Raw genomic sequence first — 21,915 nt, forward strand, 5'->3', positions numbered from 1 at the left:
TATACAGTGGTTTTACTCAAGGAAAGAAGAACTTTATTATAACCACTGTTGTGCAAAAACCTTCTGCTAAAGAGGCTAAATAGAGGGATTCAGAAAAACTGGATTTGCCTGGTAACTGCATGAGGAGGTACTGAAGAGATTTTTAAGATTATGATGATTTGGGTTGGGAAGGAACATAACACTCATCCCATTCCAACCTCCTGCCATGGGCAGGGACAACTTCCACTAGACCAGGTTGCTCCAAGCCCTATCCAGCCTGGCCTCGAACACTTCCAGAGATGGGGCACACTCTTGTCCTGCAGAGGAAACTCTTATCTTCTTTGTGCATTCTCAGCAGCCAAAGAATCCCTAAAAAACGTAAGTAAAATAAAGATCACTATCTGTCTGCAAAGCAACTGGAAAGATTACAGGTTATTCCTGCCATTTTCATGGTTTGGTTTGAAAAGCTGTTTTTTGTCATCATGGATTTGTCCTAATCCAAGTTACAGAGCGGTCAGTAAAAACTTTACCACTATGAAAAGTCAAAATAATAATTTCAAACTTCACTCAGACTTTTGTATTCCAGGTTGCTCTGTGCAGCCGTGGAAGCATGCCAAGGAATTCTGAGTAGCTGGTCTCCAGTGTACCTGTTTGCTTCCTCAATGCAATCAGAACATTACAAAGAAACTGAAACAGCCCAAGTTCTGCCCCAATTCCCAGCATTAGCACCCCACCTTCCCTCCCATCCCCAAACCCAGACTGCAGGATATTGACTGAAAATTCATACCATAACTTGTGCTACATTGATTTCAATCACACTGTTTCAACCGTTCCATTGGGTTCTTAAATCATTTCAAGGTGCAAAGCTTGAAACAAGTTCATGGTGCCTCATAGTGCTGCATTAGGGAGACATTTCCAAAAGGAAACTCCTCAGGTAACAACTGGTGCTTGCATGAAGCCCTCAGTGATGCTGAACAAAGTTGCTGTCAGTCTAAGCTGGTTTTACAGCATCAGCATGAACATTGGCTTCAAGCTTTTCAAAAAATATGACATAATTAAAATTTTAATTAGTTGTGTGTACTTAGGACATTCAAAATTATGTCGAGCAATTGTAAAATAGTTGACAATTGCTATGTGAAATTCAGTATATATCAAGAACAAAGTCACATCTAGAAAAGAGAACAAAGTGGGCTGCTTCCAAGGTCAAAGACTAAGATTTTTGTTTCATATGCAGGACTTCTATTCTCCCTCAACCTGTCAAGCATGGGACAGGCTTTCCAGAGAAGTGGTGGTCATCATCCCTCAAAGCATTCGAAAAATGTGTGGATATGGCACATGAGGACATGGTTTATTAGTGAGTGTGGTGATGGCTGGACTGGATGATCTTAGAGGCCTTTTCCAACCATAACGATCCTACAATTCCCTGAATTCCTATGTGAACATGCACAGCTGGAGGCACTCAGAACCGGGACTCAGAAGGAGTGCATCAGGAGTGGTTTGGGTGACTTTCTCCTGCCAGGATGGAGAGGGGACTATGACACTGCTTCAGCTGTGCTCAGGCCCGTGTCCTTAGCCTCCAGCCATGACCAGCTAGGCCACTAGCATTGTGTCTCTGTGCTGTATCCCTGCGTTCGGACACCGCACTGGGCTGGACACTCTCTGTCGTGACAGGTTACCGTCTGCAGTGATACCACACGGAGCTGGACATCATTTGTCATGACACCTCACTGGTCAGGACACCGTCTGTGTGGCACCCGCTGCCCCTCACGCAGAGCCACACGCGACTGTGGTGGTTCCGCGTTCCGGTATTTGTCGGGACTCCCCGCTCTTCCTGCGTGCCACACGGCTGCTCGGGCGGGGCAGCACGGAGGCGCCGTGAGGGAGCGGAGCACGGCGGGCTCGGCCCGCGCGGTGCATTGTGGGCAGGGCCAGCCACCGCCGCCATTTTGTCTCCGTCAGGCGCGGCGCGGGTTGTCGGGGCGAGGTGGCCGAGCTGGTGTCTGGCGAGGGGGATTCGGCCCACAGCTCACGATGATATCGGCCGCCCAGCTCCTCGATGAGCTCATGGGCAGGGACAGGAACCTGGCCCCGGATGAAAAGCGCAGCAACGTGCGGTGGGACCACGAGAGTGTGAGTGTAGCGGGGCCGCCTCTCTCCTCCCTCCGCTGCTTTCGCGCACTGCGCGGAGCCGGGGTTTGTCGGAGCGACATGGGCGGCTTCTCTTGGCCAGGGACAACTGCGGGAAGGGGGGAGAAGGGGGAAAGAGGGAAGGGATGACATGCCGGCCAGAGCTGGGGTTCCGCGTGGGTTGTCGAGGTGCGGGTTGGGCCCTCTGTGCTGGGCCCTGCATGGCGGCCTGGGGCGGGCCGGGCCTGGCCGTGCGCGGGACCAGTGCCGAGTCTCACCGAGGAGGAGGAGGAAGATCCCGGCGCAGCCGGGCTGTTGTTGGGCTACAGGGGGCGACAGCCCCGGTGTTTGGGTGTCTGCGGGGGAAGGCTGTGCCCGCCGGCGCCGCCGTTAACGGGAACGGGGGTTTCCAGGGAGCTGCTGGTGGCGGAGGTCTCCCGGGGCGGTTAAAGGAATTCAGCACTTCTGAGTGGAAGCTGCTGACTTGCACGAAGGGAGTTGAGACAGATGTTCGAGTTTGGGAAATAAATGTATCTGTATCTCTTCCGGAGGACGGTGTTGGGGGAGGAAAAAGAAAGGCACGCGCGTACCGACTTTAATGTCTGGAGCTTGTACTACAAGGAAAAATCTTAAGACTTTTGGTTAAGAAAAGCTTGATTCTTTCTATATTTCCTCACTCAGAAGAATCTGCTTGGGAGAGGGGAACGGACACTATCCTAAACAAGACTGTTGTTTAGGAGTACTTAACGTACTTTTGTTAATATGGTGTTCATTCATTTTCTGTAATAAGTAGCCCAAACAAGATAACGTTGTTGTTGTTGTTGTTATTGTTATTAATTGGGGTTTCTCCAATTGGTTGAGCTTTAATGAATGATGAGTTAGTTTTGGCTATCACAGTTGCATAGTAAGTTATTTCAGGAAAACTCAGTGGTACCTATAGAGTTCCTATAGCTGCTGCTTTGGGAGAGATGAACACCGAGGAATTTTTAAATTTTATTTTCTCCCATTCATGATACCTTTTTTTCGTTATGATGTATGTTAAAATAAAGTGTCACAGTTAAAATAATTTATCTCTTGAATGATAGGGATTTCTGTGGTTAAAGCTGCACAAAGCATTTAGCTCCTCCCCCTGGGTTGTTGTTTATTTGGGGGGAGGGAGAAATGCTTGCATTAAATCGTGTTAATCTAAGACATGATTTCATGTTTTTATATGGGATTTAGGTCATTATAAAGGAGGATAACACTTGTTTGAATTTGTTTGGAGTGGTTGAATTTGTATGATCTAAGGACCAATACCTATCTTACCTTAGAGTTTTCAAGTGTGAGGAACCATTCTTTCCCTAGAAAAATGCTGCTCTGTAGATAAGAAGTGCACATCAGGAAGAAATCATGATTTCAGGAAGTTTTCATGACCTTGTTTATGTGTTTCTAGACTGACTTTATTAAGAAAATAATTCAATTGAGTGTTTGGTTAGATAATTTCCTTTGATTGTGAATTTAAAATAAGGAGGAGTTAGATGAAATACATGGAATACAAGGTGAATGGCTTGAGCCATGTTGGCCCAGGTGGAACAGATAAGGTGATTGGTTTGGTTTATTCGTTAAAGTGAGAAAGACTTCTTTGTTGGTTTTTGTTTTCCCCATCATTCGCTTTTAGTAAGTTCAGATTACCTTCTTTATTTTCAGTTGAACAAATCACAGAGTATTTTCAGTTTTTCTTTTCGCTTACAGCTTTAGGCTGAAGAGTTTGACTATAACCAAATGACTCAGTGTCTAAGCTGTTCACTTTTGTTGGTTTAGAAACGGGGCCTTATCTCTCCTTCCCAGTCCTCTGACAGTTCAGAAAGCGAGCACTGTCCTGTGTCTGAGAGCAGTGGGAAAGTTACAGGTTTAGGGTTGAGCCTTCAGTCCTGCAGGATCTGCTGCGGTTTGCTCTGCTTCTGCTTTTATTTATGATTAAATACAACCTTTCTGCAAGGAATGTTTTCCTAGATTCCTATAGTCAGCTGATGAGGTCATAAACCCTAACAATTACTGCCATTAAAAACGTGTCTCAGTTTCACTTTCCTTGTCACCTAAAGATTAAATTTGCAATGCCGACACGTTTTAAAAGACAGGAAATGCACATAAGGTTCAAATGGTAACATTAATTCCTCTGCCTGCTGTCCTGCTTTTCAGGTGAAATATATCTGCTAATGTAATTTCTTTTGAGACTAGACATTGATTGACATGCAACCTGCTCAATGCCAGCATGTTGTATTGATCCCATAGTGTAGGATTTTGTGTCACATTTCATCAGTTTTGAATGTGGAAGATTACCAAGAAGCTCATCTATATTTTGCTTATTCTTTGGAGATTGCATCCATGTGGCTATCAGAAACTGGAAGGTGCAGTGAAATACAAGATGGAAGTAGAAAGTGTGGAGCAGAGGGTGTGATATCTCAGTGTGTGATTTATTTGCAGTGCCAATGAAACATGTAGATCATAGATTATAAAAATTTTTGTAGAGCTTAAGTTCTTACTATAAAACTTTGACATGATTAAAGCCTTTAATCTTTAAAAATTGGAATTCCACTTGTGGTATATTTCAGTGTGATGGCATGTCTTTAGGTGATCAGTCCTTGTTTTGGCAAAAAGGCTTTGTGTGCAGGAAGAAATTATTAGTATCATGTATTTTAGTCTTTCTGCTTACTATCGTATCTGTAGACAAAGTATATTTCTTTATTGATTCACACGTTCCTGCTTTAATATGCCACTTGCTTGCACAAAGCGAGGAAAAAGTTCTTACAGAAATAGCAGTTGCATAAGAATTCTGAGGCAAGACGCACAGCATGGGCTGCCGGTGCTCCTGTAAGGTTTGAAATTTTGATGCTTCTTCAAGGCAACCTCAGGGTTCTCAGAAAGTGGAGAGGGACGAAGAGCTGTTAGAGAGAAACAACTGTGAGCAATCACCTCTGATGATGCAGTTTCTCAAAATGATGCTTTGTGTTCAGAGTATGATGGCATGATTTTAGCTATTTATGATGTGTTTTGATTTTATAATGCCAGCAACCTAAATTGCTTTGTATCTAGGTAGAATTTAAGGACTTAATCCTCCGGGGGATGGAGGGAGAGGACTTAACCTTTCATTACTAATACTCTTCCTACAACAAATAACATTTTTCTTTAAGAGTGGATTCTGGAGAAGGGCTGATGTTTGTTTGGGTTTGGGTGGGTGGACATTGCTCTTAAAATATCTACTGCCTGTGAGCTTTAATGGATTCAAAGAACTCAACTATGAGAAGGAATTTATTAGCTTTTGATGTGTAAGCCGCAGTCTGCTGGATTTTATTCTCAGCCTTTTTACTAGAAATTGTCTCTCTAAAGGAATTTGCTTTTGTAATTGTTTATTACTGTTAGAGAGATACTTCTCCATCAGTAAATAAATTTCTTGCAGAAGAGAAACATGTTAATGTAGAAGCACTAACAATATAGAGCTCTTAATAGCTTCTTTATGTAGGAGAGCTTTGAACTGCTTCCCAAACTCCAGTTGAGCTTGCAGTTCTTGCTGTTAACTTCGTGGACTTGGATGTAAAGGATACTGCTTTCCCACCTCCTAGAGATTTCAGGGATTAGTGAATTTGTGATGAAGAAATGGGAAGTTCCAGCATCCCTGTTTGTTGTAGCATCTTACCAAAGTGTGAGCAGTCGGGGGCTTAGAGACCCAAGATGTCTCAAAGGCTTATCCTGCAGCAACAGTTTGACACTGACACTTGTCTGTTGCACCTTCTCGCTAGGAGAGTTGGCAGAATAACTCTGCAAAAAGGAGTAAATGCTTGTTACCCGCATTGGTAGTTATGCCTACCAAAGTGCCTGTTATGGAATGTGTTTTCATATTACTTGTGATTAGTGCAGCGATACTGATAAACCATGGATGAGTGATGCCAGTTGAAGCTTATCAGTCACCTCTGTTTCAGTCCTTTAATGGTTCCGTGATGCTTAAACCATTCCTTGGCCCTTACTGTTCCCACTCACCATTGATTACTTAGGATTGACTGAAAGTGCAGTTGATGTTCAGCCTGGGAAGGCAGATGTTGCACTATACGAACCTGAGCTGGAATGGTACCTGCAAGATTCTGCAGAATTCCAGCAAGTTGTATTTTCCTGTTGAAGCATATGCAATCAAAGAGCATAATGAAATGGGTATGAGAGGGGAAGAAAATTGCTTCAGCCACGGTAGTCTGAACCACTCTGAAGTGAATATTTCTCTGCAGGCTGCTTCCTAGGAGAGAATGACAAGTAATACACTGAGTACCATCCTAGTGCTAGAGTGGCAGCATCTAGAGCTGGTAGAAGAAAATTATGGCAGCTTTTTGCTCTGTGTGTGTGTGTGTGTTTTGTCATTATTTTGGGTTTGAGTTTTTTGGTTGTTTGATATACCTTGTGTTTGTTTTGGATTTTTAATATATAAATAATTAATACAGTGTAGGGCATGTTTAAACCTCATATTTTAGTATTGGTTATTCCAACTTTTAGCTGTAACCAGTTCATAAAAAGAGGCTTTTCCTAGTAGTGCTGTTTCGTAATAATTGTAATTCTTTCTGGTTTTATTGACGATGGGTGTTTTGTTTTGTTCATCATACTTCTAATTTTTCCTTTGCTTTTTTGTTACTACTAGTTTCTAAACTGTTACGGGCCAGTTTTTAATTTTTTGGTTTATAGAAGATATTCTACAACCCTTTTAATTGTTTGGTGTGGTTAGACTGTCATTACTGTGCTCTCTGTGTCTTAGGAAATTGTTTAATCCTTCTCTGAAATTTTTTGGGAAATGTCTTTCCACCAATCCTTATACCTGGATGTGAGTATGAGAAAGTGGAAGAAGAAGAGAATGTATAGACAAATTACATTTCTGTGGAAAAATCCATCAGAAAAATCCATCCCAGAAACTGCTCCTTTGAAGTAACTGTAGTAAAACAAGGGATATTGCAGCTTTCTGAGAAGAGCAGATTCTGAAATCAGATTTTGTCCAATAACTTTCTCCTTCCTTCTGAGAAGGAAAAAAAAAAATCACTTCACATGTTTTCTATTCTTGTTAAATTGCTTCAGATAGGTACCAGTGTCCAAACCTGGATCACGGGAGAAGTATTCAAATTACATAATAAGAGATTTGGTTGTTTGTGTTTCTTTTCCATGGTTTGTTAATAGAAAGCCTGATTGTTTCTCTGAGTAATCTGTAAAGCAGTCAGTAGAGTTTTAACTTCCCTAGGCTGATTTGCAGTCTGGCACTTAGCTTGGAAAAATAAATCAGGCTGGTCTAATTTGATCAATGGGTATCACAGGCTTTTTAGTGAGGTGATGGTGTTTGGGGCTTCAGTCCTTACCCTCATTTCTTCAGATACTTCAGTCTGTATCTTGGGAGATAAGATAGTCCAGTCTTTGTTCACAGGATATGTGAGAGGATTAGAACTAGGCTGTAATGCATTTGGAGTTATTAGATTGCCAAAAGTTAAACTGGTGTAATGTAAGTGGGGTGCTGGAAGAATGTCCAGGCTAGTTTTGGATTTACACCTTAATTAATGGCAGTCACATCTGTGGGGAGGGTCTAGTGAAAAGTTAATTATTTAAGATTATTTATTGAGTTAGGGATGAAAGTATGTCTGATTCTACCCTTATGGCTGTTCTAATTGATAGACAGGAGATATTTCTGTGTCACGAACTTCAGGAACTGACCACCTTGACTAGCTAAGCTCATGCTCATGGGTGAGGGTAAATAATCTTTTTAACAAAAGCTGGTTTTATCCATCATACGTTAAGTATTTATTGACCAGAGTAACAGGTTTGTGAGTTTTTGAAATTTCTGGTGGTCTTTTTTTGTTATCAGAAGAAGAACCTGACTCAATAATGTAAAACCAGGCTGTGCAGAAGCAAACCAAACTCTTTCTAGTTGGCAGGAAACCAGATTAAAATGAATGCCTTTTCTGCCTGAAGAGCTATATAATGTCTTGTTGGCTATCATTCTTAAAATAGGGAATTGTAAAAACAGTGGTGTGGGAAAGCTTCTGGATAATTCTGTCTTTTAATTGCCATCAAAGTCCTTGGGATAGAACCAAATGTTTTAGTACGGGTGGCTCTGGTTCTCCAGGCCAATAGCTCTGAGGAAGTGAAGGCTGAACACAGAGTAGTCCCAGGCAAGCAGAGGAAGCATGTTCCATGCTTCCATGCCAGTTTTTCTCACCTCTTGTGGCTTTTCACAGTTAAGAATTTCACTGAAACTTACTAAATAGTCCATTCTGATCTCATTCCTTTCCTTTAGAAATATTAAATATTTAATATTTCTAAATTGATGACACTTTAATCTTCAATATTTAGATTTAGTGGTAGAATTAAGAACTGTTACTCTTATAAGGAAAAGTAACACTTTTGGTGTTTGTCATCAAAGTGCATCTTGTAGCACTTACTGCTGCCAAGAAGTATAAAGGGTGTGTAAAATTTCTAGAAATTTTACTATGTTCAAAGGAAACTTTGACACTAAAACTTTGTGTTTTAGTATAAAAAGCGATTGCATAAAATTTTCAATTCAAGAGGCAAAAAATGATGCCTGTTTCTTTCTTCTGTCAGGTTTGCAAATACTATCTTTGTGGCTTTTGCCCAGCTGAATTATTTACAAATACCCGTTCTGATTTAGGTAAGTTTGTAAGTCATGACATTTTTATTCACAGAAAAGTAATTACAGTTGAGCTTTTGTTTGCAAACTATGTTTTTATTGTTAATTGCTTTGTCAAAACACTTGGATTTTTTTTTTTTTTCATTTCAAGGGTTGCCATTGATACAGTGTGGTAAAAGTAATATTTATTCCAGATCCTACTTTGTCTAAGTGAAAAGGCTTCTTAAAAATTTTTTTTTACTATGTAAGCTAAATTGCTGGGTGTGGGGTGCTTTTCTCCTGCTCAAGTGGCAGTTTCTAGTTTGGGTTACTCTACCTGGGCAGGGCTTTAGCCTGGTTTTGTGTGATATACTATTGAGCTGCTTTACCTAAAGTAAAAAACTCACTTACTGTAATAGTTATTTCTGAAGACCAGCTCTCAATTACTGGTAGTTGATGGCTACATGTAGTACATAGTTTGGAGATGTTAACTTAGCAAAACCAGACTTTTTGTCTTAGTGTTAGTTTCTAAGTCTGTTGAAGAGTTTGAGAGTCTGGGGCAGGTGAGGAATTTTAACACAGTCACCTTCATGAGCTCAGGGTACATACCTCCTAATTTACTCTGAAGATCTGTTTTAAGTAGCCAGTGTGTTGCAGAGAACCCTGGAAATTAGAAAGTGCCTGATGAAATTTCCCTTCATATGTAATTTTTCTTTTTTGTTCTTTTTTTTTTAAGCCCCAGATGTTTAGGATATTACATTGTTTGTTTGTATTTACTGATGTAAAACTTGATCTGGAAATTTTATTTTTTATCATGACTGCATATGTTGAGTCTCTTTTTTATAACTACCTAATGATGTTGGCATTCTTTTTCTTCGGTGTGTCTTTCAAGCTCCAAGCAAAGGAAGCAGAAAGGCAGAAGCATAAAAGTCTTTGTGAAATGTTTATAGTGCTGTTCTGTCATGATGCACAAACAAATGTTGGTGGAATATGAGTACAACATTTAGGAATGCAGACTTAAGCTTTTTGTGTTGTTTTCTTAGGTCCTTGTGAAAAAATTCATGATGAAAATCTACGCAAACAGTAAGTTTGTTGTTTGATATGTTAAAGTAAATAGAGTTTCTGGTATCTTTGCAATTTGTTAATAGCAGCCCAAACATTACGAATTACTTGCTCTTTTTATTTGCAAAAGTTTATTTAAATTTTTATTTAAATAAAAATTTACTTATTTAAATATGTAATATTATCTTACTGTGAGCAAGAATTTATAATACTCTGTGTCTTCTTACTTAGTTTTCATCTATTACAGATTTATGTGAACTCTCATTTTTAAAATCTTTTCTCAGGTATGAGAAGAGCTCTCGATTTATGAAGGTGGGCTATGAGAGAGACTTCCTGCGCTATTTGCAGAGCTTGCTTGCAGAGGTGGAGCGCAGGATCCGGAGAGGCCATGCTCGTTTGGCTCTCTCACAGAACCAACAGTCTTCTGGGGTGAGTCTGCAGGAGTCATTGAGGCAGCTTTTCCTGTAGATAGGATCTTCAGGGTCTTATCTATTCAGATGAAACTTACTATTATCCAGAAGATTCCTGATGAATTAAGATTTTTTGCCCGTTAGCCATCAGATTGCATCTAGCATTGATAGATAAACCAAGTGACTCCAGAGGCACCAAGAGCCCTCTCTGTTCTCACCGTCTCTTGTTTCCTCAGAATGAGTATCTGTTCTCTACCTGTCAGGTGTTGCCTTTACCCTGACAACCTCAGTTTACGTTCTCTCCACTAGCTGCACATTCTTCCCTCCCTGCACTAGCAAGCTGTGTCTTTCCCCGTGATGGATTTGGAGGAATGTCTGTGGCCTGTGCTCTCTGAGTTTTGTGACTGCCAGGACAGCCTTGCTCTTTCTGCTGCCCCACCTCACTGTTCTGTACAAAGTCCAGTTGCTTTAGAAGGAGCTGTGGACAGTATCAAGTTGAGCGATGCCACTTGTGGAGCAGAGGTGGGAGTGCGGCAAAAAGTCTATTCTAGCAGCCTGCAGAGAGGACACTGCTAACGAGTACATCTTTGAAGTGAGATTCTTTTTGCATTTTACACTCAGAGTTTGAAATTTAAAGCGTACAGAACCTCTAAGTCATACTCAAATGTCTGCAAAGATATGTAATAGCTGCATGGGAGTGTCAGAGTTTAAAGTTAGGACTTTGAATACCGTTTTCTTACTTTTTATGGGCAAGGATCTTGAACGTTTTTGTTGAATTGGGAGGAACTAGTGTGACTAGACTTAACAAAGGTGGAGTAAGTTGTATCGAGGAGTGTTTTTTATAGTAGACTAGACTATTATTAGTAGCTTCTCATGGGAGAAGAGGCCAGGGGAGGTTATTCCCAAAGTGTCTCTGGAATATGAGAAGACATACATTTGTGTGTTTAAGCTATTTTAACAAAAGAAAAAGAAAAAGAAAAAAAAAACAACGAGGAAAGAAAAAAAGCTTCAACTCACTCTTGTACTTTTTACAGGGAGCTGGACCTACCGGTAAAAACGAAGAGAAGATTCAGGTGTTAACTGACAAAATTGATGTACTGCTTCAACAGGTGAGAGGTTTTTAACCCCTGTGAGAAAGATCTCTTGCTTTTGTTACTTGATCAAAAAATAAACTTTTAATGTTTTTATTGCCTTTTAGATTGAAGAACTAGGTTCAGAAGGAAAGGTGGAAGAAGCACAAGGAATGATGAAACTTGTTGAACAGTTAAAGGAAGAGAGAGAACTGCTGAGGTCTACGACTTCAGTAAGTCGTGTTCATAGTTCTGTGAGACATATCAAAGTTTGGTGCACAGTACATTCTAAATAACCATGTCCTTCCACTGAAGGCATGCAAGGTCTGTGCAGAATTCATTACATAGTAACAGGACATTAGGCTGTGTTAATCCAGTGTATTGATTAGGCATTCTGTCTTGGGAGTGGGCTTCCTGCACACAAATTATGAAATGACTCACCCAGCAGTCCTGGAGGAGAGCTTTCACCTTCCTCTAGTTGAGGTCTCAGTTAAACTTTGCTGTGTAACCTCTGCAGTATAATTCTACTGTTAGAGAAGCTGTTACAGAAAGCGCTTGAGTCAGGGCTGTGACTGGGCTGTGACAGGCATCTGGCTGACTCTGAGAGCTACAGAAGCCAGAGGGAATGTGTTAAGTATCAAGTTCTTCTTAATAAAAAGGAGCTTAAGTTTAAAGATTTTATTTTGGCATTTAATGAAATGCTCAAATTGAGATTCTTGTTTTAAGAATTCAATTTGAATTCTTAAATTCAGTTATGTGTGTACCATATTTTAAGAGCTTTTGTTGCTCTGTGCAACATTGAAGAGTTCTTCATTACAATTTATTGAAACAATGGCTGGAAGGATTAAAAGTTTGAAAATTTTGTTGTTGGTTTTGTTTATAATTAAGAGATCTTGTTTTTGTTAAACTGATAATTCTAGTAGAAATGCTTTCATAGCAAAAAATATTTAAAAGGTGTAATAGTTTTGAGGAGGTTAATTTGAACTTTGTCTTGTTAACATGTTCTTGGACGTGATATGGTTTGATGTTTTTCATTGGGACTCAATTTTTGTACTTGAAGAGATAAAAGCATACTTTTTGCTTTAAGTGACTAATTGGGAAAGGGCTTTAAATTTGTTTTGCTTTAAGGTTTTTTACTAAAATAGGGATATTTTCTTTTAGTTTTGCTTGTGTGTTATTTGAAACATGCTTAAAAATTGGTGGATTGGGTTTTGTAACAGTTGTTTAAGAAATTAAAAACATAAAGCTTTGTTTGACTTTATTTGTGGTGTGATTTTTATTCTTTTCTTTTGTTGGTTAAGAATGTGTTTTAATGTTTGATGTGTTCTCTTAACAATTGTTTGATTTATGGGAAAATGAAGCATATTAAAGATGTGATGAATAATTTTTTTTAAATGTGGTTACTTTTTGAGATATATATGTGGGACTATTGTTAGTTTTTACTTTTTGGAGTATACTTAATGAAGCAAAAGCTTGTAAAAATGTTGATAGGCATGATTACTTGTTTTTTTAAGAACTCTTAAATGTTGCTCACAGCATGTTTATGTCCATGCTGTATGATTCATGAACTTGGGTTTATGTTGAAATTTCAGTGTACTTCTCATATGTCTGTTGAAACAGTGGTTTAATTTGACAACCATACTTTTAAATAGAAGCCAGTATTTTTTTTTTGTTTGTTTTTCTTGATGTGGTATTCTAGCCTTTTGATTCCTTGAGGTGTATTCCATGGTAGTTCTGCAGCTCCTGACATTTCAGTTGATGCCAAAGATATCTTAAAACTGAAAAAAATAAGCTTTAAAAGAAAAACTTAAAACTTTAATTTTTCTGATATTGCAAGGAAGCTGCAGATACGACTGTGTACATGTTAATGCAGTGAGTAATGGTTCTGTGGTTTTTCATGGGCTCCTTCCACGTGGGAATGGGCATAGGGTGGCCTCTTCTCTCCTCTTTACTGTGATGGGGTGCAGTGCACCAAAGATAAAGCAGGCAGATGTGATTTCAACTTTCAGTTGAGCTTGGGATTTGACAACAGTAACATAGAGTTATAAACCTCTTCACTGACTAAAACTTCTCTTTTGCCATATCAAATATTCTTCTTTTTCAGACAATTGAGAGCTTTGCAGCCCAGGAAAAACAAATGGAAGTTTGTGAAGTTTGTGGAGCCTTTTTAATTGTAGGAGATGCACAGTCCAGGGTAGATGACCACTTAATGGGAAAGCAGCACATGGGTTATGCCAAAATAAAAGCTACTGTAGAAGATTTAAAAGTAAGTATTTCCTCCAGTTATTGAAATGAAAAGTGCTTGGAGGTTTCCTAACATACATAAAAGGCTGTCCAGTAAATTTTCTCAAGAAGGTGAAACACTCCCAAGAAATGGAATCCTGCACTGTGCTTTCACTGATGTAATTTGTTGTCACATTAGATACAAGAAAGATGTTGGTTCAGGTTGGAATTTTTATGGCCTTTTTAAGGAAAATGTAGTGTGTCCTCTGTTGTGAGAGTGACAAACAAAAAAAGGTTCTGCAAGACAAAGGATTTTCATTTCAGGGATTTTAGGAAGTACTGTCCTTTGTTTGGAAGATAAAACAGACCTGTTTTAAAAGTTTAGGCTTTTACATCCTCAGAATCTGTAAGCTTAAGTGTCTTGAGTAGTCTTCATTTCTTCCTGTGAACTTCTATTTTAAGGAAAAGTTACGAAAAAGAACAGAAGAGCCTGACCGTGATGAAAGGTTGAAAAAAGAGAAGCTAGAACGAGAAGAGAGGGAGAAAGAGAGGGAGCGGGAAAGAGAAGAGCGGGAAAGGAAGAGACGACGTGAAGAGGAAGAAAAGGAGAAAGAGAGGGCTCGTGACAGAGAGAGACGTAAAAGGAGCCGCTCACGGAGCAGGCATTCAAGCAGGACATCTGACAGGAGGTGCAGCCGCTCACGAGACCACAAAAGGTCAAGAAGCAGAGAAAGAAGACGAAGCAGGTACCTCTGTGTGTGTCTGTGTGTCTCTTAAGTATTTTCAGGTAAATTTCCAAAAGGTAAAAATCTTGTGGGGACTTACTGTCAGCCTGAGTCACATCACTGATTTGTTAGCTTCACTTAGGTCTTCCTTCTTAAGTGAAGACACACCTTATTGGTTCTAAGCATATGCAAGTTTTTGCTGAGTGTCACTGTCTTCTCTCCATTTTTGGAAGATGAGACCATAGTGGTGGAAGCGGCTTTATGAAGGAGCTTTCAGCAAACAAAGAATGCTCCCCAAAAATACGGTTTCTTGTTTCTTCCTTCAGCTGGTCTTTATTTCATGGTTGTAGATACTTTTAAACTATGTAGTTAAGTCTTTCAGTAAATAAAGAGGGCATATTTCTTATGTACTGGGAAATATTTCTGTACAATATGTTAAGATTTGGTTTCTGCAGGCACTGTATTTTAAAGTGCTACTATTTCACTGTTGTATATTCTGAGATAGAAAATAGCAGCTGAGATTTACGTTTTGAAATTGTCTCTGAATGTTAAGGAGTCGTGATCGGAAGAGAAGCAGAAGCCATGACAGATCAGAAAGGAAACACAGGTCTCGTAGTAGGGACAGGAGACGGTCAAAAAGCCGGGATCGAAAATCCTACAAGCACAGAAGCAAAAGCAGAGAGAGAGAACAAGACAGGAAGTCAAAAGAAAAAGGTATGCTTGTATAAGGACTGAGTTCTTAAGAGTCTCAAAAGCTGTTAGCTTTTCAGTGAGTGCCTGCAAGTTCTTAGTACCAAATCAGACCTCATTCTGAGAGGTGTGTGTGTTGCTGTAAGCAATTTGAAGGATTTTGTTCTTTCCAGTTACTATCACTACATGTGTGTGCATACCTACACCCCAGTGTCCTTCTCTTACCTGTTGCAGTTTGCCTGCAGATGAAGTGTGCAAGGATTTTTATATATTTTAAGACCTGTTTACCTTTAGAAAAGCATAAGCCTGTAATCATCATTTTCTAAGAGTGAATGTCTTATATTCCTACTCTTAGTGGATATTTGCAATTACCCTTTGCAGGTACATGTTTTGTGGGGGGCTGGTACCTTGCTTCTCACCTGTATGACCTATTAATTCCCAACACTATCATGTTTCCTTTATTATTCTTTTAACAGTGCTTTTAAGTTTTTTTCCCAATCTATAAATGCGGTTCAAGATAAATACTGCAGCATCCCTGTGATGCTCTAAATTCCAATTTATGCCTTCTCCCCAGTCTCCTGCTCTTCCCCCTGCACCTTTCTCCTTTTGTTTTTTTGTTTGTTGTTTAAACAAAGTGAGTCTTGCTTTGTCAGTATTCAGGTGAGTCTGAACAGAAAGCTGTGTTAGTCTTTGAAACAGTTTTGTAGCTGTAGGTGCCATGTATCACAGCATTTACAGTGACCAGAGGCTGAAGCTCAGAAACTTTAAGTAGGATTACAAAGAGCTACAGTGAGAGCACTGTAGATTCACCTTCTGTGAAAGATACTAATTCACTGTTACTGCTAAATTTCCCCCTTTAAAAGTCTTTTGGAACTTCTATAGGAACGTAATACTTCTGGCTCTGGTAGGGAGCTGACTAATGGCCAGTCTGAAACAGCCACCCCACTTCATGGGCTGATCATCAGTAATGGATGAAACAATTTTGTTTCTAAGGTACTTTTGAGGTTCTCTGGAATGAAAGGTGCTCTGTGCATGTGTCTGGGTTGCATAGGCCTGTCTGCTTGACCCTTCTCTGTATTTATCCAGTGGATTAGTTGCCAAAATGTTGGTGATGCTTCATGTATATCTCTTCCCTGACTTCCTTGAACTGTTTCAATTATTCTGGTTTATAATATGGGGCACCTTTAGTATTGATTCTTCTCTCATTTTCCTTTGCCGTGTAAGAGAGTGGGTTTTGTTGCTTGCTCGTTGGCAGTGGAAATGATGTGCAGGCTTTAAACTCAGATTCAGTGTTGTAGCCTGTATTTGTCCATTTGTTACTATTCTTACCTGATTTTTTTGCCTGCTTTATGAACAGATTTCTGGTACTTGGTGAAGAATGTCCTGTTCTCCTGAATGTTTGTTATCTATGCATATAAATAACTGTTTTCTTATTTCTTCAAATTTGGTCTGGTTTTGAGCTTTTCAGTTCTTTCATTAATCTTCCCATAAATAGAGGAGCTAGTGAACTCTCTTCAATGTCTCAAGTATTTTTAGTTTTAACTTGACTGATTTCCTTGCTGGCTGTTTTATTTTCTGCTTGCTACTTTCTTCCACCAGAAATGAGAACAGTGAGGTGATGCTATGAGCTGTGATGAAAATCCCACCTGGGAAAATCAATTACTTTTTTTTGACTGTGCCATCCTAACATTTGTAAAAGCACAAATAAGCCTTAGAACAGGACTGTAATGCTGAAGAAGTTTGTGATTTTTCCGTTTGTTGGGAAAGTCTTCTAACAGAAAAAAAAATACAAAAGAGGAGGGAAGGAAGGAGGGAAAAAAAAAACCCAGTAGTAATTACTAAGGCAACATTGAATTTCTGTACTGAAGCTATAAGCACCATTGCATCGTCATATTTGCAATGTGGCACTGTAGATAGGTAGTTAAGAATTAAGCTTTTAGAGATTCATATATTTGAAGTGTGTGGCTTTTGCACAATAGTAACTTCAAAGTTAAACCTTAACTTACTACATTGGGAATCTTGTCTTCAGAATCTACTTGTCTTTATAGCCACCACTGATCTGCAGTTGTAAAAGTAATCAGCAAAGCCTGTAACTACTCATGGTAGTGCCTTTCATCTGGAAATCTCAGACTGCTTTATAAACATGAGTATTAACACCAAAAAAACCCCAAGGAGCAGTTTACCAAGACTTGCGTACAGTTGCGCATTAAATTAGTCCCACACTTTGAAAATTCAGAAGTCCTGGTTTCTTGTTCACTAAGAATACCATAGAAGAATACCCACTCACGAGACCACAAAAGGTGGTTATAAGAAGCAACCAAGGTAATACGAAAAAAGAAAAAGCAAAAATGGGGGCACTTGCTTTGTGACACAGATTTCAGGATCAGAGATACCTTTGCTAAAGAAAGGAGCCAACAGCTGAGCATTAGCGTAATATATACCAGTAGAATACACCTACTGTTCAAGTAAGCAAACTTCAGAGCAGATGCAATAAATAGGGGGTTTTAATAAAATGAAAATTATTTTCCAAGTACCTTCATTTTATGAAGGGTTAATACTGGAATGGGCCTCTAGACCACTTCGGCTTGGCTTTCTGTCTTCCCTAATCTAGATTCTGATACTTACATAAAAATAATTGTGATCATGTTTTAATGTTAGTGATTAAACCTCAGCAAATACTGCCAGAACACTTCAGGAATACTGGATATTATGTTTGATTTTCTAAACAGTAAAGCGATTCACTTTGTCATGATAAGAATTCTCCCAAAACGCGTCTCAGTTGCCCACACAAACTCAGTCAGAAAAATGTGCATGTGTTTAATCAGGAAGCAAAGTCAGTATGAATGTGATTATACCTAATAGATTACAGCTGAAATAATACATCCAGTTCCAACAGCAAACTAATTTTATATGCTTTCTTGCCTTCTGATTAAAAATACAGTGGAGGAACTTAACTTCTTGCAGATACTCTAGGGGTTGGAAAGTTATTGGGCTATTTGTTGAATACACTTTTTCAGTTCTGCTTGGCAAACTGGAGGTTTGGTATGGTATACCTATTTTAATACTAAAATTTTTAGAAGAGTTTGATCTTTCATACCACAGTTTTTTTTAACCTTAAACAAAATTATCCTTCTTGACCACATTCAAGACACAAACAAGACAGAACAAAACCCTGCACACTGCACATCCATAGGGCTATTAAGATCTACCATATCTACATAGGACAGAAGATAAGATTATTGGACTGACTACTAGTCCTCTGCGGGGAAACAAGACTACTATTCCTCAGTGGATCCACGTGTGCACCGGAGATACCTTTAAGACACAAAAAGAAGACTTTTTAACAAGGTTAGTTAGAGTGCAATCTACCTGCGGAGTTGCCAAATTGAGGGCAGACAGACCCAAACTGACTTAGTCCTTCAGTGAGCTGGGTGATGTTGCCGTGTACTTTCTCCAAGCACCCTGCACTGGATGTGCTGCTGCAGGTGAATCCTCACTACTGGTGGTCATTAGGCAGTTGCCCTCATTTCTCTGTGAGGGCTTTTCCCTATCCTTTGGTAGTCTTATAAAACAAAGAAGTTGGAATGTTGCTGCTCTTTTAAAGCTTAATTTCTTGCTTTGTATCCTGGAATATAAAAGTGTGTTATGCCAGTTTAGGTGATTATGTTATTTTAAATAGCTTTTTCAGAGTGTTCGATCTGTGTGCTCCTGTGTCAGGGATATATCTATCTATTTATATTATTTATTTTGATTGCCCAGATAGCAGGGAATAATCAGAAAAAAGAGCATGAATGTTGTTCTGTATGATGACATCTGAGAGGTTGGTTTTTTGGATTTTTTTTTTCTCTCCAGAGTGTCTTTACTGAGCAAGAGTTGAATATCATGGTGTGAAATAATACAGCAGGAATTGGTATTTTTATTAAATTTGCAAATACTGAATTTACAGATGAGGCACGCAGCTCTAATACTGAATGTTTTTCTTCCCATGGAATTATTTTTACTTCTGGCTTCCTTCCTTCTTTGAAGATTGAGTTTTTAGTGTAGCAAATGCTTCAGTAAGTTTCCCAATTCATGATCAAATTGTCAGCTCCTTCCCCCACAGCTTGCTGTTTCTTTGCCTTTGAAAAAAAATTGCTTTTTATATATCTTCCAAGCTGTCTCTTCAAGCCCTTTTAATGAGTTGTTTATAAATGACTACTGTTTTTATAAAATTGAGAATTAACAATGCTGACAAATGTGCAGCTTCAAATTTAATTTTGATCATCACTGATCTCCGCCTTCAAAGCTGTCAGTGCTTAATATTGTTTCCCAAAGTATTTGATAGTTTGACATTGCTAGTTTTTAATTGGCAAGTATCATTTCTTTGATAATGCAGTCAAGCATTGTCCACCACTCCTTTCTGATTCCCTTTCAAGAACCATAATCAACAAAAATTATAAACCAAAGCAAGCCATACACAATCAGAAATCAAAACATGGGGACCAAAAGAGTCCCATAATAAGTAAGGAAGCCATGCACCATAATTACACATCTGCCTAACCTCTTTACCTCCAATTTGTTCATTTTGACAGAGAGCTGAGTAGCTGCCTCTGTTAGGAGGTCTGACCTTTCTCCTCTTCCCCCACCCTATACTGTCTCCTTCTACCTTTATTTTGTCCCCTCTCCATTCCAGCATGGTAGTCTGAAGCCTATTTCTGTAACTTTTTGACTATTACTCTTATTGCTATAGAAAGTAATTGTCCCATGTTGTATGCAGTATATATCTCACGTGTGCAATGTTTGTTTTTACTTTGAAATCCATGGTCAATGTCTTCTTTCATGGCAGAAAAGAGGGGATCTGATGATAAAAAAAGTAGTATGAAGTCCAGTAGTCGAGAAAAACAGAGTGAAGACACAAATACAGACTCGAAGGAGAGTGAGACTAAGAATGAGGTCAATGGGACCAATGAAGACATTAAATCTGAAGGTGACACTCAGTCCAATTAAAACTGATCTGATATGACCTCAGATCAGACAGAGGTAAGTGCATTATTTCAAACTTTGATTAGGGCTTTTTGTTACTGTTTAACAGTGCAGCGTAAGTATGCACAGATGAAGATGGAACTAAGTCAAGTAAGAAGACAAACTAAAGCACCTTCTGAAGGAAATGACAGTGTAGTCCTGCAAAACGTTTTGAGGTACATTGTTTTGTCTCAGCTATTTTGTAGCAGACTCATGCCCCCATTAGTGTGCCTCTTTGGGACATATTTGTAATATAGTCACCATAGAAAAATTAATTATCCTTTTTTATTTTTAGGGATTTTGTTATCGTTTTTTTTTTTTAATTGAACTGGTTTTGTATTTAAGTCCATATTGTGTTGGTACATCAGCAGAAACTTTTGCTTAAATACTTAATATTTGAGGCACATGTTGGACTACTTTGTTTTCATATAAACTGCTAGTATTTCTTTGTCAAGGATGTTTCTAGTTTTTTTGCTTTATTGCCTTGCATTCTAATGCAGTTTGTTCTGTAACTCGAGAGCCAGTAGCATTGGATTGATGGAAGTGTAGGGTTTATGAATTATTGCAGCTGACTACCATACCTCACACAGCGTTGGTGTTGTGAGCGGCCCATGAAAAGCCAAATTAAAAATCAAGGATTCAGTCAAACTAAGCAGGTACTCATGCCAGGTACTCCTTTCTCTACCCACATCCATGTTTGAATGCTGTTGCCTGTAATCTTTAAGCTTACTGTTGTGTTTTTGATTTTGAAGCTAGTGAAAAGGACTTTTTGTGTATTGTGTGAATACTGTAAATCTGATGTTAACAGAATGGAATTTTCTTTCAACTGTGTGTAGGGATGCAGTGCTGCCCAGAATTAGATATCTTTAAAGAGTTTAAAATGCAATAAACACTACATAATATTCGCCTTGTTACTTTCAATGCAATTCAAGTCCTTAAGAGGTATGTGCTTAATATTTCCCTACTGTGTAGGAGACTTTGCAGTCAGCCATAACACAGAAGAGTGGAATGGCTGGTAACAGGCTTGTAAGGCAGATATAAGTGCAGAGACTGATGCCACCAAATGATGGCAGTGTTGATGGCAAAAATGTATGCTGGAAACTATTTGTGGGAAATTAAGCAGCTAAGTAATAGCCAATTATGTATTGAAAGGATAACTTGAAGTTTTTTCCCCACTCTTGACATAGCTTTCTTACAGAAGGTCTTTAGTTGTATTCCTGAAATAAGGAACTAACAGTGGAGGTGACAGCTGATAAATGAGCTTCTTGCAATATAATTTGTTACTGCAGTTGCATTATATATGCTAGGAACTCTTAAACATTTAATGTTGATATTAAACCATTAATGCTACATCATTGCTTCTAATGCCAGTCATGTTCAATGGTGATGTTTTTGTAGAGTTAAGATGACAGCTAACAACTGGGCGAGTGTATAGGAATGGTAAACAAAATGCTCCTAATGCTGTCTAATCGTCTGTTCTCCCAAAATTTTGCATTATAGGACTACTATGTGAAGAGTCTGCGAAGATAGTGGAAGACAGCTTAAACTGAAGATCTGCTTTTAAATGAGGTGAAAGAAAGCTGTAGTGGCATAGAAAAATATAAAGTTGAGTTAGATTTTTTTTTTAATAAAATTTAATTCAGGACTGGTGTTTCCTCCCAGAGTTCAAAAAGATGTGTTGATAATAGCACATATGCTACTGAGAATATAAGTCCTGTATCCTTCTTTTTCTTTAAGACTTTTTAAGATAAGAAACCAACATAACCTGAACACATGGCTTGCTCAGTGTTTAATTGCAAGTTTTCATTCTTGGACTTTAAAACACAAGAATAAATGTTTAGTATTTGTGTGAATTGAACTAAAATGAATCCCATTTTTACAACTAAGCAATTCCTAGCTTCTTGATATATGAGAAATGGAAATAAAGTATCTTTGAATTTCTGTTACAAATTTGATTGTCTCTGTCATTGAACATTTAATATTAAATAAGCTTCTTTCCTAATAAA

The 21,915-nt window shown here is 38.8% G+C and overlaps 1 protein-coding gene across 5 annotated transcripts; it reads left to right on the forward strand.

Moving 5' to 3' along the window:
• Nucleotides 1-1,919: 1,919 nt before the first annotated feature.
• Nucleotides 1,920-21,915, forward strand: LUC7L3 (LUC7 like 3 pre-mRNA splicing factor). 5 transcript variants are annotated; one of them, XM_066565771.1, is made up of 12 exons: nucleotides 1,921-2,109; nucleotides 8,704-8,770; nucleotides 9,772-9,811; nucleotides 10,075-10,219; nucleotides 11,235-11,309; nucleotides 11,399-11,503; nucleotides 13,375-13,536; nucleotides 13,956-14,239; nucleotides 14,772-14,932; nucleotides 19,734-19,874; nucleotides 19,980-20,085; nucleotides 20,500-21,915. In XM_066565771.1, the coding sequence occupies exons 1-12, from the start codon at nucleotides 2,011-2,013 to the stop codon at nucleotides 20,522-20,524; spliced, it is 1,410 nt and encodes a 469-aa protein (XP_066421868.1). In that variant the 5' UTR covers nucleotides 1,921-2,010; the 3' UTR covers nucleotides 20,525-21,915. The 5 variants fall into 5 exon arrangements, with proteins under 5 accessions (XP_066421870.1, XP_066421868.1, XP_066421869.1 ...); XM_066565772.1 differs by having other exon boundaries at nucleotides 21,410-21,915; XM_066565774.1 differs by lacking the exon at nucleotides 19,980-20,085 and having other exon boundaries at nucleotides 19,734-19,927; nucleotides 21,410-21,915.

Source organism: Molothrus aeneus, chromosome 25 (genome assembly GCF_037042795.1).
Source record: "Molothrus aeneus isolate 106 chromosome 25, BPBGC_Maene_1.0, whole genome shotgun sequence".
In the NCBI taxonomy this organism is placed as follows: domain Eukaryota; kingdom Metazoa; phylum Chordata; class Aves; order Passeriformes; family Icteridae; genus Molothrus; species Molothrus aeneus.